This window comes from Mus pahari, chromosome X (assembly GCF_900095145.1).
Source record: "Mus pahari chromosome X, PAHARI_EIJ_v1.1, whole genome shotgun sequence".
Lineage (NCBI taxonomy): Eukaryota > Metazoa > Chordata > Mammalia > Rodentia > Muridae > Mus > Mus pahari.
In genome coordinates, this window is record NC_034613.1 from 70,723,619 (window position 1) to 70,741,979 (window position 18,361).

Below are 18,361 nucleotides of genomic sequence, written 5' to 3' on the forward strand. Positions count from 1 at the left end.
TGAAACAGTGTTATTTTTTGAAACAAAGAATAGTCATTCTCAGGCCATGACATCTAAACAGAATTGTCTATGGGAGAAGCGAACGTAATAGAAAGATATTCTTAGTATAAAATGAAACTAATGAGAATGTTGCAAGTGACAATACTTTAACATATTTTACGACAAATAAGGACAGTCAATATGATTGACGCAAAGAAGAACATGGTACAGAGATGAGCTATGGAAAGTTAAGAATACTTGCTGCTCTTACAGAGCACCCACATTCATTTTCCAGGACTCATCTCTAACAACTATCTGTAACTCCAGTTTCAGGGTTACACATACAGGCAATACATTCATACACATAAAATAAAATATAAATCTTTTTTAAAAGAGAGAGAGATAGTATGGGAGAAAATAGGGAGCAGAATGAGGAGAAATATTTTCAGGATCTTGTCAGTTTTGATAAGGGTGTCTTATTGGTGATAAGACCAAAAAGACGTGATGATAGGACACGTTAGTGTGTGTGTGTGTGTGTGTGTGTGTGTGTGTGTGTGTGTGTGTGTGCGTATGGACAAACTTGTGTGTTGTATACACAAATGCCATTGACTGAAATAGACTGGGAAAATAGGCAGCACTATTACAATAAAATTATAACCACATTTAATATAATTATCTTCCAGTTCCATCCATTTACCTGAAATTTTCATGATTTCATGTTTTCTTTACAGCAAAGTAATATTGCATTGTGTATATGCACATTTTCCTCTACATATTCATCAATTGATAGATGCAGAACTTGTTTCTATTTCCTAGTTATTCTGAATAAAGCAAAAAATATGCAATTTTAATAAAGTTAAAAGAAATAGAACCAATATATGAAGGCCTATATGTTATTTTACTATCAGTAAATTACCAGAAAAGAAAAAATAAGTAAGCCCCATCAAAGTAATAATAAAAGAACATTTATCCAGGGAAGTTAACTATCTACAAAGGGAAAACATTGGAAAGAATTGAAGACGACATAAGAAATAGAAAAAACAATACTTCATGCTTGCTGATCAATGCATTTACTATTATTTAAATGTTCACACTGCTCAAAGTGCTCTGTAGATGTAACAAAATTACTCCAGTATATGAATTAATGACTATTTTGTAGTAAAGATACAAAATGCACATGGAACCTTCTCATACCCAAATCTTCCAAAGATCCTTAAAGAAAAATAGAAAAGAAAAAAAAAAGAAGGAAATTGGAAATGTCACACTGTTTTCAGATACTATGACAAATATCTAGTCTAACAATCAGAACTATAGTTCTTGGGGGTAGGGAACAGAAATACAGGTCAATGGAACTTAGGAGAGATCCAAGAGAGAATGCCATGCCTATAGGGCAACTCATTTCTGCAAAGAGCACAAATAATGCAGAGTAAAATATCTCTCTCCAGTTGACCCAGTCCCTTGCCAGATGCAGCACTCTGGAGATCAGGACTTGAATAGTAGAGTTGTCCCTGCTGGTGAGGGTGCTGGTGAGCCAGCCCTGAGGGCATGAAAGCTGGAGAGCTGGCTCTACCACTTCAGGCTGCATTACTGGGTAAGCTAGCCTGGGAAGTGCTGGAGAACTTCCCCTGGTGTGAGTATAGGAGAACTGGTGGACTGATCTGCTCACCACCCAGATGCAAATTCAGGGCTTCGAGTTGGTTCACCCTAACATCTTCCCCATCTGTGAACTGCTGCAGCTGGTGAAGGGGTGTATAAATTCAAAGGTGCAGGATCACCACGACATAGCCCAACAATAGGATATCTGAGAAGCATCCTAGTAAGGATCCAGTATTGATAGTGTAGCAGGAGCCAGAAACCTTGAACTTGACCAATGACTCATTGCAGTGAATATTTGCAAGTAAAGAGTGTGGGCAACAGGGGATATTTTGGGATACACTCTCACATACTATAGCTTCCACAACAAGATTTTTTTTTTCTTTCATGGGGTAGATTGCAAGGGCAGAGGACAGGTATGAGGGACAGGGAATTAAGTGGGACAGAGGCGCATGAAGAGAAATTCACAAAGAATCAATAAAAAAAAAAAATTAAAAAAGAATTGTCTATCCAATAAATGATGTTTTGAAAACTGCATATCCACAAGGAAAATAATTATATTGAATTTTATTCTTACAGACACATAAAAATTAACTAATGAATTAAATATTTAAATGTAAGAGTTAAATGATAAACCTGATCAAAGTCAATGTAGACAATTTTTGAAGAGAACCAAACCAGTGATCTGTGAGTGGGATGCAAGCAAATACTTTACACCAGAAAGACATACTCAAACCATGAAAGATTTTTGACAAGGGTCTTGGCAATATGTTTTTGGAGATGATAGCAAAAATACAGCAACTAAGTACAAAATAACCAAGTGGGGTACCTCAAATTATACTGGAAGATATAATAAAATTATTAGGTGATAGATGATGAGTAAAAATATTAGCAAACCATATGAGAATAATACACTAAATGTCTAAGGAACTCATAAAATTAAGGAAAACACAAACAATACTTGTAGAAGAAAATTGACAAAGCTAAATAGACTTTTTCATCCCAAATAATCCATAGAAATAGCCAATAACTTGCTAAAGAACATTCATCATCAGAAAAGCACAAAATCAGAACAATAAACTGAGTATTAGTAATTAGACAAAAAGAGAACAAAATAAACAATATCAATAAAAACTTACAGAACCATTGTTCACTGTGGTGGGGAATGTAAATTAGTACAGTAATAGTGAAAATAATATGCTGTTTCCTTAAAATTAGAGATACAGCTGTCATATTACCAGACTAAACCATTTCTGCTATAGAAGGACCACACATCAACATAGTATCCTTCTCTAAACATCCTATCCTAGGTATATATCTAAAGGACATAAAACCAATTTATCAACAATATTGAAGTATTTCCATTTTAATATTCATTGTCGCATTATTCACAATAGGCAAAATATAGAACTCATATAAGCATATACTGATGAGTTACTCAATAAGTATCACAGTATATTCATAGATAAATATATGAAGATATACATATATAGGTGAAGATGCTGTGATAATTGTTAGTGTGTGCTTCTGTTATTCTACATTATTGACCCTTAAAGAAGACAATCTTGTTATTTGTAACAACATAGTTGAACCTTGAGTTAATATATGCAAAATAAGCAATACGTCAAGATCTCACATGTGTAATCTGAAAAAGTCTAATTCATAGAAACAAAGACTAGACTATGCTTATCAAGAGTGAAAGCAGAGAGAACAAACATGCACTTCAACAGGCGGACAAATTATAGAAATCTAATATGGAGAGTAAATAATGTAGTTAATGCAATGTTTTATGCCTGAAATTTGCTGATTGCTTCCATCCAGTAGTTTTCAGTAAACACAAATATAGGATCACCTATTATGACTGGTTGGCTATGTTAATTTTTTAGTGTACGTGTCATTTTTATTATCTGTATACATAATAATATACATACATGTATCAGAAGCAATTACTGTATTAATAATCTATAGTTTATTTTGCTTAATATACAAAATAATGAAAATACTCAATTCTATTCCTAAGCAAAAGGACAAACAGAATCCTATTGAACTTGCCAAAGTTTCTATAAAATAGCAGACCATTTCACAAAATAATTCTAAACATTCCAGTTTATCTGTAACAATTAGTTTACGCAAAAATTACTTTCGTTTGGCATATCTCTCTTATGGCTACAAATGGCATAAATACATGAACATGTTTTAGTTGTGTCCTTGAATTAAGTTTCATGTTCAAGATTAACTCTAATTTTTCCTCCCTTCATTGTTTGGTCCAGTTACAATAACCTTATTTATAAAATATATTATACTCCTTCCTATGTAAAAGATATTGCACATTGTGTTTCATCAATCCATACTTCTACTTTTGTATTTTTTAAGAATGAGAATTATGTAAATGTTTGTAGTATTCATCATAAAATCACAGTTTATATAAAATATACATATGTAATAAAAATGACTCCTATACTACATATATGCTACTTATACTATATGTATACTGTATATATAGCATAATATATTGTACACTATGAATGATGTATATATACAATGCATATTGTATATATATATATATTATATATATATATTATATATATATATACTATATACTATATATGTATATATAAACAGTGGTATGGTAGCTAATAATATGCTTATGTGGACACTACTTAGAGAAACAGTGATTCTAATGTTCATATTGGCTGAACTTAATTATGCTGAATAAAATATTTTATTGTTTCATAATGCAGAGGAAAAGTGAAATCTGGCAAATACTCTCTTAAATTTTTTTTCATAAAAACATGTAACATTTCCTGTAGCATAAATCCAGACTATATTAGTTCCCCAACAGAGAGGCATGCTTGGAAGTTTTACAATTTAAAAAATTTGCATAAATTAAAGACAATTGTCACTTCATCTTTGAAACTGTGATTAATTAATAGTAGTTTCTAAAGACTATGCTTTTTCTTCTAAAATTGTAATTTATTTACTTGCTGGGTCAGTTGGAGAAGAGGATCATTAAATTTCATTTCCTACTTTCTGATGAGAGTACTTGTCTGGAGTCAAAATACCAAATGCACGTTTCTTCCCCTTAGGAGAAACACACAAAGTACCAGATTTTAAAAGCCTTCATGTGCAAAATAGCCAATATGTTCTTGAAAAATCCTCTTGCTTCATTTTGCTCCCATGAATTTACTAGGCAAGTTTCATTTGAAAAAGTACGTCTTGTATTTTATAATAAAACAGAGAAACAGAACTGAGCACTCAACCCCCTGATTTCAAAAGTAGAATAAAAAGAGAGAGTTTTACCCTTAAAGAACAGAGAAAATAAGTTAAAAACAGTCTAAAATTCACTATAAATGAAAAGACGTGTGGCTAAAAACTCTCCTTTTGGTATAATTAGGTAAAGAATCTAATCCAAAGGCTTTGTATCTATACCGGAGCAAGCAGATACTGAAAGAGATTCTCAGATCCTGTTTTTTAGGCAGGAAGAATGCTTGTTAAATGCAGAACGCTGCTCCGGCTCATGTGTTTGCTCCGAGGTGGAGGTTTTGTTCGACTGACGTATCAGATAGTCAGAGTGGTTACCACACCGACGTTGTAGCAGCTGCATAATAAATGACTGAGAGAATCATGTTAGGCATGCCCACCTAACCTAACTTGAATCATGCGAAAGGGGAGCTGTTGGAATTCAAATAGACTTTCTGGTTCCCAGCAGTCGGCAGTAATAGAATGCTTTCAGGAAGATGACAGAATCAGGAGAAAGATGCTGTTTTGCGCTATCTTGATTTGTTACAGCAGCCAACTTATTGGCATGATGGAGTGACAGGAAAAACAGCTGGCATGGAAGGTAGGATTATTAAAGCTATTGCATCATTATGAATACAATTAGAAGCTGACCATGACAAAGCATATGTTTGAGAAAGCAGCTGTTGGCAGCTGGGGTTTGTTGCCGAGCTCCTCAAACTCTGCAAACAGTGTTGCTTTTACAGAATGGATTTTAAAATTACCTTGTGCTGTGTTAGATTTGGGGTGGGGGGGTGCGTGCTTCCAACCTCAGTGAAACAGTTCTGGGATAGAATTCAGTGTTAGAAGATTTTAGAATAAAGTATTTTTCAGGGGTCTAGCATTCTCCAGGTAAATGATGACATGAGAGGTGGAAATCTACCCCAGCTCAGTCAGATGTAATTTGCTTGCAAGGACTGATTGATATATTGGCATATTCAGACACTGAGAGAAATGAGAATGTACAGAGTGTTTGGATACGTTAGAATTGCTATACTTGGTTTCTATTTTATAAGGAGTTTGGCTGTCAGTCATCTCTACTCATCAATTTCTAGCTTTTGACATTAATTCAGTCATTCTGCATTATATGAAGAAAATATATCAATATCTCCTGCAGGCTTTTCCAACTACTCCAGCATCTGTTTCAGCTATTGAACTGTATTCACGTTTTGCCAAGTTGATGTCGACCCAGCTGGTCTATCATTTCTCGCTTGATTACTGCTCTTAATTTCTCTGTATCAGCTTCTTTCAGATAGAGCTTTGAAAGCTGTTAATGGAAAATGACAGAAAATGATAAATTATTGAAAACTAGAGCACTTATTTATTTATTTGGGATCGTAATGAGTTTTGCCTAACGTTATTCCCTGCCTGTGTACAATTACCAAAGCCCTCTTTCTGTTTGGCAATATTGCTTTCAATCAGTAGATTACAAAGTACTTTTAAACAAATGTAACACCCGCCTGGATTGGATTTTGCTCCAAAAACAAAGTTTTGAGGAAAAGGAGAACAATTTATGCTTTTAATAGAAACTATGCCTCATTTCAATATACTATCTTTATATACTATCATACAGATCTATCAGTGGGTGTATATTGGACTGAATATGCTGAAATAAATTTTATCACCACTAGGGTAATAAGAAAATAAAAGATTCAAAGCTGTTTTTAACAAGTGATTGCTTAAAATAGATGTCAAATAATATAGAAATAGATTTTCTTGAGTAGGAAAAGCATGATTTTTCACTAAGTAATACAGAAGCTCTCTATCCTATCTCCTTAGTATCCCAAGTTGCTAAATTACCCAAGTTAATAGATTATTATACTCAAATATCTTATGTGACCTTTTAGTATACACTGTGTTGCTCACAGGCAGTGGATCTTTTTTCTAGTAATTGTAATATCCCATTCAGACTGGTCTAAGAACGCCACTGGCTGTTATGTAACTTTTTTTTCTTCTGAATGTTAGTTCATGTTTTTCAATTACGTATTCCTCTTAGAAAGAGTGAGTTAACATGTATTTAAATATCAGTGAACCAATTGCAAACTGGCAGGCTAATTATAATTGTTTGTATTCATTCAAATTAATTACTAGCATATGTTTGGAAAAATAAGCAAGAATTTGAAGAGTACTTTTTTAACCTTGAAGCATACAGAATGGGGTCAGCTATGTCATTCATAATTCATCTGTATAGCAGTAATGAAAATAGTTTTTAAGATGTGCAATTAGCAGCAACGCATTTTAATAATATGATTTTTAAAGTCTGATTATTTCTTTGTGGTACGATTGCATCCTGTATGGTCTGTCCTAATACTTGGTTGATATTTGAGGCGCTCAAAGACTGACAGAATTTTGCATCCAAATCAGTGCTGATCTGAGGTAAATGCCAAAATCTTAATGGTATCTAGCTATTGTTTAAAATACTTCCTTCCCGTCTCATGTTCATTTTTCAACTTTTCATTATGATTTTAAGTGGCAGTTGGGGAGACACTCTTTTCCTAAATTCTTTAGTAGAACTCTTCTTTTGTGAATTGTCTCCTATGAAAAATGTGAGCTTCCTGCTTGCTCATACTGCACTGCTGTTACCATAGTTACTTACAAAAGGTGGAGGGGGTATTTGAATGGAGATAATGTAATTTAAATCAGCCACTGGACTCCCCAAACTGTGAATTCTTTTATTAGTTTGTAGTTTATGCTTCCTTCATTTGTGACTTAAGAAGCGCTTGCTATTTGGTTCTACTGATGACTGGGAAGGACAGACACTAGGTGGCACCAGCTGTTGATTATTAATGAAATCTTACAGGCTTTGGGCCACACACCTGAAAAGCAGGCAGTACACCCTCTCTGATAAAAGCATCTTAAGAGTTTTAGAAATGCTTGCCGATCTTTTTGGCTCTGGAATACAGTTAGCATGCAAAGTGAGGCAATGTACAGTCTCCAAATCCCAACTGCTTAATTCTGTGGCTCCTGAAGTAATACAGGAAATTTTTTTTTAAAAAAGATAGAAATGCATAAAAACAGAGAATGTGAAAGGCAGGTGGGACAAAATGAAACAGGAAATATATCTACATACATTTCCAAACTCTAAAATTGATAGATTTTATAAATGGCTGTTGATTTTCCTCTGTTTTGTACAAGCACACATTGTATTTTTCCCCTACAGCATTTGTGTGAGAAAAGTGATTATTTGTTTCTTTAAGTAAAAACCTCATGGAGCACCACTATGTATTTTCCAATAAAAAATGCCCTTTGGTTCCCTCTTAGTGAGGACTTTGTCCACTGAAATTTCCACACACTTGCTGCCTTTCAGTGTGCCATACATACTTCATCCGGAAAGATAAGTTGGAGGAGATACTATCATCTAAGAAATATTCTTTGGAAGGTTTGTTTCCCTCCATCCTATTATTCTCCCATTCTCATACCATCCATCTCTTACAAATGAAAAGGGTAAAAGAAACAGACCACATATGCATGTATATACACACACACACACACACACACACACACACACACAGAGAGAGAGAGAGAGAGAGAGAGAGAGAGAGAGAGAGAGAGAGATCACATGCATACACACAATCTTGAATTTTTTCTCAGTTCTTTAAAAATAAAAGTACATTAATTCATCCAGGAGATAGCAAGCAAAAATTTAAAAGGGGAAGTACATAAATAAGATAGGAGAACTTAATCATTGCTTGTAACTAGAAATATTTTTTCTGACAAATGAGCAATATATCATCACTACTCTTAACTAGGTATTTCTGAAGTGGATATGGTGGTCTGGGGAAAGGTATAGCATGCACAATTCTTCATTCTTCAATGTTCTGTTATCTTGACTTGGTAAAATTACTGTTGGTACACATACAGACAGGGTGAAGAAATGCTTACTGTTTGATATAATAGACTGGTGAATAAATATAAGCTTGTTATATTGTCATGCACTTACTGTGTCACTTACTGAAGCATTGCAAATCAGAAAGAAAACTTCACATAGGAGAATTGTAAGAGCTCTAGAAAACTGGCTTTATATGATTTGAACTTCATCAGAATATGCCATTTGACCATGTCCTTGGGCCTTCTTGTTCTGTGAAATATTAATATGCATGACCTAAAAAGATCAGAATAGTTACCTTACTGTGAAAGAGAACAAATAAATATACTGAATTTGAAGAGAACTGAAGTAGCTACCTAAAGAACCTGGTTAGGCCAAAAATCCAAATTGGGTTTTAATTTGTTTCTTTGTAACAGATTCACTCTAGCCCAGGCTAAGATAAAACTGCCTTCACCTACAGGTTACTGGCCATACTCTTCCTCCAAAGACAAATATAATAGGAATAAGTGTAAAATCCTACAACAAAATTCAAAACACCAGTATGTGGGAGGGTTAAAACTTAATGATAATTCATTGTGGGAGGGGGGTGAGAGGGAGGGGACCAGTGATCAGGATGTAAAATGAGTAAGTAAAAAAATAAAAATTAATTAATTAACATGGCTACAAAATTCAATCTTAAAAAGTAAAATTGAGCCTGTATGCTGAAAAAAGTAAACAAAAGCATCTGTATCCCAGCATTTGTAAAGATGAGTCAGAAGTATTATCATGGGTTCAAGATGAGCCTGGGCTACTCTATGAGTTCAAAACTGGCCTGGATCCCAGTATGAAATAGTGTCTTAAAAACAAAACAAAATTGGTTCCAACTTAAATATTTGTAATTTTTTAAAGAAAATTATGAATGTGGGGGAGAACATCGTTTTGGAGATGGGGTTGGGGGAGGTATGGAAGGAGGAACCGCCAGAGGGCAGATCAGGAGAGGAAAACCAGTGGACTGTAAAAAAAAAAAAAAAAAAAAAAGATTAAAGAATAATAATTTAAAAGAAAAAAAAAAAGAAAAGAAAAAAGCATGGACGATGAAAGTTTCTAGAAACTATAACACTCAACAGACACTGATTATACTTAGAAGGGTGAAAGAATGGTGGAAGGAAGAGTCAAGAATGAATTTCAAATGAGTTCTCTCAATGAGTTAGGTGGATTACAACTACCTGTAACTCCAGCTCTGAGGGATCTTCTAACTATGTGGGCTCCTGCATGCACATGGCATGTAAAAGTATATACGCATGAATATTTAGACACCTATGCATAAAATACAGTGATTTCTTTTAAGATAGCTAAAGTCATTTTGAATGCTAAATATCTGGGAAACTGACGATTCTATGCGACAACTAAAACAACGAAACATTCTCTTCTGAGGCATAATTTGGAGGTTTTCATTGCTGTAATTGAGCTGTATATAATGGGGAATATGGCACCCAAATTTCCATTCAACAAGCCAATTGAGATTGTTTTAATATTTCTAAATAGATTATTAAAAGGATTCTTTTTCTTTTAATTTATTGATTTATTCCCTTTACAACTCATTATCACCCATTCTTGTCCTCCCAGTATCCCTTCAAGAAAGTGCTACCCCGCTTCCCCTTTCCCTTCTCTTTTGAAAAGGGGAGACCTCACCCCCGACCCCCTCTGAGAGTCTACTCTCCATACACATCAAGTTACTGCAGGACTAGGCACAATCTCTCCCACTGAGGTCAGGTGAGGTAGTCCATTTATGGGTGTGGGAACTGCAAGCAAGTAAGCAGGCAACAGGCTCAGGGAAGGCCCCTGCTTCAGTTTTCTTGGGGGACCAGCATGAAGACCAAGATGCTCATCTGCTACATATATCCAGCCTGTGCTAGCTCTTTGGTTGATGGTTCAGTCTCTGGGAGACCCCAAAGTTCCAGGTTAGTTGACTCTTGGTTTTTCTGTGAAGTCTCTGTCCTCTTCGGGTCTCCCAGTTAAAAGACTAGCCATATACATTTGTATTTTACAGAAATTATGGTGGCTTTCATTTTAAAACAGAAATTAACTGATGACAACAGAAGTTATATGAGTCACAAAGCCAAATACTTATTCTCTGGCCCTAAACAGTAAAAGCTTGCCTACACTCTATATAGACAAAAGAAAAAAAAAAATAGATGTTGTTTACTGACTCAAATAAGCAAAAGTCATTTGAGTACCACAAACATTTTGAAAAATCGTCAAAATATTAAGTGTGCTAGTTAAAGGTAGATTATTAAACGGTAACTTGTTAAAAGATTATAGTTATGAAGAAAACTTTGATGTTGCTATAGGTAAATACCAGGTCTCTGCAGTGACTGACTTGTGTCCCTGCGCCTACTTGTATGATAGGACATAGAGGTGCTGGCAAAGGGGGCATTTCTGGTTTTGATTTTTTTCTTTTGTGTTTTCTTTCAGTATTAATGTTTTTTTTTTCTGCCAGTATGTGATTTCAGCCTTAAGAGTTTAAAGAAAAGTGAATAGCAGACATGTTAGAGGAAGTGGAAACCACATCACATCTTGCAATTACCCTTTCTTTTCTTCCAAAACCTATGCATTTTCTGGGATTCTTATATTGCCAATTCCTGGAATTCATTTACTGTTGTCAAATGATAAGACTATCCTTGATCAAATATGTTCTAGAAATGATCAAAGACTATCAAGATAAAATAAATGCACAGGTTACAATGATTATAAAGAATTAATAAAACATGCTAGAAATAAAAGTTAGCAGAGATCGTCAGGAATTTTTTTTCTTGAATTTAGGAAGAGAAGGATTTGTTGGATTTACAGGATAATTCATAGTTAGATTATAAACATAAATATAATGAACTTCCATCACAGATTATAATCTTTATACTTCTTTTTGAAACTGAAATCCTTACTTTTGTGGTGAAGAAGATAATACTTATTTTTGCAACTTACATTGAAAATTCCCGTAAAACCCTTAGGATTTTTGTTTTATTTCTATGTGAATGTTACGAACAGCTATCTTGTGATGCCTGTCTCTATGGTAACAGATACAAGCCTTTAAGGGTCTGAGGAAAATTCTTTCTATGGCTTTGGAGTATGGAGCAATGAAGGAAACTCACAGAAGAGGGGGATAGAGCTAGGGAAAAGCAAACAACCAATTGAGAAAAAAAAAAACAAAAGTTGTCACAGGGAGTTTTTTTGGTGTCTGTATGAAAACAATTTCATGACCTCTTAATCCATCTCAAAAGGAAATAACAAACATACTATAAAGTGTTTTTCTTTTTAAAAAGGGAAACAAAAAAAGGGATTTTTTTTTAGTGTTATTTTCAATTTTCATTTAAATCTCTGTAATGGAAGCCACAAAGATTTTTCTCTTAGTAGACTTGTTTTTGCTATTTAGAAAAGACAATTTCATCTTCCCTGAAATTGATAACAGGAAGGCTATACCTCTGGCAAATTCAGTTGTTGTTACTGTGATCTTTAAAGGGATTTTCCCTGTCTTGGTTCCCTGAGTTAGAGTATTGAACACTGGTTGGAATTTCTCACAGTCACTGGGGCATCTCATGGAATTATTAAAGCGCAATGTCCCTTCAGTGTATTGTTTTTAAAAAGCAGAATCAAATATGTCAAAAAGTACTGTTTACTTGAAAAGTGAGCATGTTTCCAGTATACTTAGTTGTGGCCATTTTACTTTCTCGTATTAAAATAATAATAAAAAGGAACTATAGTTTGTTAGTAATAGAGTACTTGCCAACCATGTGTGAGGTCCAAGGGACCATCTCTAGTACCACCAAAATATAAAGCAAGTTAAGAAAAAAAATCCCAAAGAAGTTTGAATGTAATTGATTAATTGACTTTCTAATCACTTTATTTTTTCATTATCTTATTTTCTGCATAGAAAATAAGACATAAATATAACTGTTCATCTTTAGAATATTATGTACTATGTGATTCTATATAATTGAAATTAGTTGCATTTTATATAGAGTAAATCCTTCACAGATGTACTGTTAATACTGATTTTGTGATGTTATGATATACTAATATCACTTTTTAGTATCAAGACAAATAGCAATACAATCATTACAAAACTGAGAATATTCATAATTTTTATGAAGAAAAAAATCAATACTTTAGAGGTTAAAAAGTTATAGTCAAAGTTATAATGCTTAAGATCAAATTAGCAGATATTTACTTAGTATTTATTACTAGCAGGCTATAATGTTAAAAGCTTTAAACTAAGCTAAGGCCTTTCATTGTTCAGATTTTGGAAAAGATTTACAGATATTCTGCACACATAACTTTTCACAAATTTAATCCACTGAGTGTATATTAAAAAAAGATAAGATGATATTTGCCAAACCTATTCACACTGACTTTAAAATAAATCTTAAAACAATTGTTAACTATAATAGTTCAGTGACACGTTGGGTAATTTCTAAAAGTAAGCATTTTATAGGAAGCCATTTTGTTTCTTTTTTCTTTCACAGCTCCATACATTTTACCCTATAAGCCATACTAATTCCCGTGGAAAACATGATTTCTGTAAAGAATATACTTTAAACACTAAATATATGCTCTACTATTGTACACTAGACCAGCATAACTAAGGAGCATAAATAATTTATATGTAACATGAACATCCACCACAAATTATTTTGTTAGACTTTGAGGGTATAGCCAAAAGTCGAGTATAAGGAAGAAGAAAATAAGTAAAATGATAGCATGCACAATAGCAGTGGGTAAAGAGGTTAGAGTTCAGCATCTTTTTTATAGAAGGTGGGAAATAGCTGACTTAGATATTTGAACAGTACAGAAAATGTCCATGTACACTAGAAGGTCAAAGGTACTTGTAAGTTTTCAAAAAATAAATATTAGTATTATTTGATACCTAATGACACACTTGTAAATATAAAGGCTTGAGAAGGATAGTCCTTTGAGTAAATTTGCTAGAATCATTCTTTTCCAATCAAGTCCTTGTTCCTTGTTGCCACTCATTAGCAACACTTGTGGGATCAGGCATGGTAAACACTTCACAATCTGCTTTCACTAACACAGATTTCCTTGTTACATATTATGGGTAAAATTATCCAACGACAATAAAGTAGATTATCAGAATTGACACTAATGCTACTCTGATATTTTGTGGGCTTCAGGGAAAGTACAGAACCCATTTATTTTCTGTGACGTGTACGAAAAGAAAATATTGAGGAAAAGCCCACCCGTGACCTGAATGGTAGTGACTAGGATTTGCTAGTTTACCTCCCTGTCACTGCACAACCACTCACAGAGGACCTCAAAGTGACACTAAACAGAGGCTAATTCTCCATTAGGTGACCCAGATCATGATTAGAGCACACCGATTCAAGTGACAGGATGTTTCCATTCATCCAACAAATGTTTATTGGTAAAGCCTAGCAGCCCGGCTTGGTGCTAGAGCTATGGACTAAGATACAGTTCCTGAGGATTTACAGACGAATGTGCTTTATGTGGATAAAAGGGGGGAAATATCTATAGTGACAGCTTTCCAGGGAGCAGCAGCAGCTGCAGATCCAGACAGAAAAAGCCAGCTTAGTAAGAGACAGGCTTCCTGGGTCCCTACTTTCAGAGATATGCTAAAACTTCTGAGTTCATAAAAGGACAAAGTAAGAACTGAAAGGAAAAAGAGAAAACTTGATGAAAAACAATCATTCAAAGGAAGGAGTGAAATGACAAATTTGAAGGGTCAAATGAACTAATGAGAAGCTTGCCTAACAGCTGCTGTTCAGCTTCATTAACATCAAAACTAGAAGGAAAGGAATGAACTCTTGCAAGTCAGTTACAGACAATCAGATAAATAGCTTTCACTGTGCACTGAGCATGGCCTCCAATGTTTGTCTCACGAGGATTGGAAACGTGTGTTTCCTTTTACTGGTAGTTTTTGCTTCTATCCCCAGACACTATTTCCTATGCTATATTTAGAAAGCTTTTTACATTGGTTTAACTTGGTGTTTTAATTAGAAGCTAACTGAAAATATCTTATCAGTGTTTATGGTTAAATCCATCAGAGCACAAGTGATTATAAAGGCTAGAGAAATGGGATCATCAATAGGTTAGGTCTGCTCCTATACACTTTTGACAAGAAGAACATTTAACAGCCTTATAATTTTATAGCCCAGTCTATGTGGACTTCATTTTCAGATCAAACTGTGTCTAGAACACATTTTAAGACATAAATTTACATTTTAGTTGGGAAGGTGGGATAAATTGGACATTTTCTGAAGAATAGGAATTTGTAGAAAGTCAGTCCCTACTCCCCCAAAGAGCACATACTTGAATAAATTGTCTCTAACATCTCTGTCTCATACTTTCTTCTTGTTTCCAATTCTTAGATCCCTTCCCCGCTATCTAAGTTGCATGTTAATGTATATGAGCAGGCTTACACTTCTTTGTTATTATTTATTTTAATTCTTTTAAAATGGGTTAATGATGACATTTTCATGTGTGTACCCGATTTTGTCCTTTCTTGCCACACATTAACCTTATTTGTCTTTCCTCTCCCATTGGGGTTGGCCCTTCCCTCTCCCCAAGCAGTTTCCATATGTCTTCATTTCAGACACCTCTATTTTTATCCATGTATGTCACAGAAGTAATTTAGATAGAGAATAAGATAAGAAAAAAATCTCAATATACATTAATAAAATTATTTGCATTTAAAATGTTTTACTGAACTTTAAAAAGACACCTTTCTTTAATATAATAAATAAGTATATTCTCACAATGAGATCCATATTTATCAAGGACAAGAAAAGAATATTGCCAGCATGTGAAAACCCCAATTTTATATCTCCTCAGACAAGGTTCTCCCCCAGAGATGTCATATTGGCCGAGCATATGTTAGGTTTTTTTTTTTTTTTTTTTTTTTTGAAATGGTGGACATGACTTTGGTTTTAGTTATTGTTTGGTCAATTGTATAATGTGCCTTTTTACAAATATAACAGCAATTGTTTATGTATGCTGGATGAACATTTGGATTACATCTTTTGGGGAACTTCTTTTTAAAGGCCACTCTCTCCAACCTATAATTATTTTGCATGAATGCTTCTACTTTTGTTACATGGTGCTAAAAATGTAAGTGTTAGATCATAGAAAGCCAAACGATCACCTTCAGATGATAATGCCATGCAGTTTCTCAAGGTAGCTAAAATGTTTACTGAACCATAATCATTCTATAAACATTATAGATAGAATGCTGATTAGAAGCATTATAGATAGAAACTTTAAGTGCTTAGTATTATTCATGTTTAATTTATGCTGTTCTGGATATTGTGATATGGTATCGAGTTGGGGTTTCCATGCATGGTATCTTATGATTGATGAGTTTGAGACACGTTACATGTTTGTAATGTGAGTATATTATTTAGCCTATTGTAGTCACATGCCCATTATTCCTTTCAGGAAAGAGAGAGAGAAAGAGAAAAAGAGAGAGAAAGAAAGAGACAGAGAGGGACAGAGAGACAGAGACAGAGAGACAGAGAGTGCATACATTTATGTCCTCTTCTTCTACGTTGTTTTAAATAGGATTTCTCTGTTGGTTTTCACTGTGCACACCAGTCTGGCTGCCCTACATGCTTTCTGTCTCTATCTATTTTCCCAGAGAAGCACTAGGAATATGCATAAGCTATTTGGTCAGCATTTAAATGGGTTATGGGTTTGAACCCAGGTCTTTACACTTTCAGAGCAAATGCTTTTACCCACTAAGCCATCTGCCTGCCCACTGCATGCCCCTTTTTATTGATATACTTCTTTATTTATCATATATAAAAATACACTTTTTCTGTGTTCACTGTAGGCTTTGAAAATATTTAAATAGAAAAATATTTGTAGAATCCTGAATTTTCATAAGTCAGAGATGCTAGAAGATAAATCATTTTTATTTCTAAGTTTGACGGATAAACTACAGAGAAAAAGAAACTTCCCCAATTTTCCTGATAATTAAGAGGGTTCGTTTTTCTCTTTAATCACATACTTCTCAATTTTTGCTAACCTCAGCCTCAAATTTTTTTCTGTGCCCAAGAAAGCTAAAGAAAACCATAATATAGTTACAATAGTAAATATGGAGTAACACATAATTCATTTCATTGATCCCATTAACAAAATCTCCATACCTAGCCAACTTTTGTATTCCATGAGCATGCAATATTTAAAGATATATTTTACTTTTCAAATCAAGTTTTACTTTGTATTTGTCATGACTTCACTGGATTTTTATTCTTGTTCTTTGTGTGTGTGTTTGTTTGTGACAGCTTCTTGCTTTGTAGTTTTGGGTGGCCTCTAACTCAAGATGTAGATTAGACTGGCCTTAAATTCACACAGATATGCCTACCTTTGCTTCCTGAGTGTTGGAATTAAAAGTATGCAATATCATGGCCAGGAACTTTATTGTTATATTCAGCTTCTTATAGTCATTGTTTTTTGCTTCTAAGTGTCTATTCTAAATTTGCTTATAATTTTGATAATATTTTTTAAATTCCAGTTACTCTTAGCAAACTAAGAAGGAAGATATTTTTATAGTATTTGTCTTTAAGTGTAAAGAAATTTGTATTATGAAACATAGTTATTAATTTGAAAATACCTGCCATTTACTGAATGCTTGCAGTTTAGGTACAGTACTCAATGTGTTTCATGGATGATTTTTATCTCTTACTTAGATAAACCCAAAACTGAGTTTTTTTATTTATATTTTCTAGATCTAGAATCTATGCCTTGGAGAATTGGAACACTTATAGACGCCTAGGATTTGAACCAGATTTATCAGATTTTTGACATCTCCTTCATTGTACAATCTGTGTCTGCCCACATGGAAGGAAACAGATGTGTGAGACTGACACAATACCTACTGTGCTAATGAGGCACCTGAAGGAAACAGATGTAGGGAGAAAGATTTATACTATAACCTGCTTTTTGTTGTATCTGCCAGATATTCCCCGGGTATGTTCTTTCTCTTAGCACATTATCTACTTTTGCAAGATAGTAACCAGAGAAGCATCTTTGGGCCCTAGTTTTTATTTCATTTTATTAAAAAAATGAAGCATTGATAGGAACATTTTCTTAGTATATTGTTTTAATACTGACAGGAATGTTCATACCCAGAAACTAGATAGGAGCTGAATTTTTTATTTAAAATCAATTAACCTCTGACCTTGATTTTATACAGAAACATATTCTGTTATTCTTTTAGCATAGAATTTTAATTCCAGATGTTTCTCTTGGCTATGCATTTAAGATCTTTTCCTGGGGTACCTGAGACGCAGCCTGGTCCCCCCATCCTTTCTTTCAACCCTTTGTCCTGCCTTCCTAGCAAAACAGACAGTACTGCTCCCATCAAGCAATTTGAATCCATATGAGTATGCCACATGTTATTTTCTCTTAAAAGAAGCATATTTTAAAAATCATAATTATAAATATATTTTCACTATTTACAAACAAAAGAAATGTCTGTAAACTGAAGGCCCTAATTCATAAGTATATGAAACGAGATTTAAAATTAACATAACTATTTTTATGCTTCTTTTGTTTACATAAGCAAGTGAAGTAAGCAAATCAGAAAACATAAAGAGGACATTTGAAGCATGTCCTTTAAATAGAACTAATTCCTATTGTCTTAGGGCTTTTTTTTTTTTTTTTTTTTTTTTTTTT

The 18,361-nt window shown here is 33.9% G+C and overlaps 1 protein-coding gene across 6 annotated transcripts in view; it reads left to right on the forward strand.

Annotated features, from left to right (window-relative positions):
- Window positions 1-18,361, forward strand: part of Dmd (dystrophin) — a 2,621,826-nt gene that overhangs the window by 440,634 nt on the left and 2,162,831 nt on the right. The window contains exon 1 of one of the 6 annotated variants that reach the window (XM_029534041.1): window positions 5,145-5,413. The exons of the other annotated variants lie outside the window; for them this stretch is intronic. Coding sequence (XP_029389901.1) covers window positions 5,407-5,413 — 7 coding nt within the window. The 5' untranslated portion in view covers window positions 5,145-5,406. Of the gene's footprint in view, window positions 1-5,144; window positions 5,414-18,361 lie in introns of those variants that run through there. 6 annotated transcript variants of the gene reach the window in all.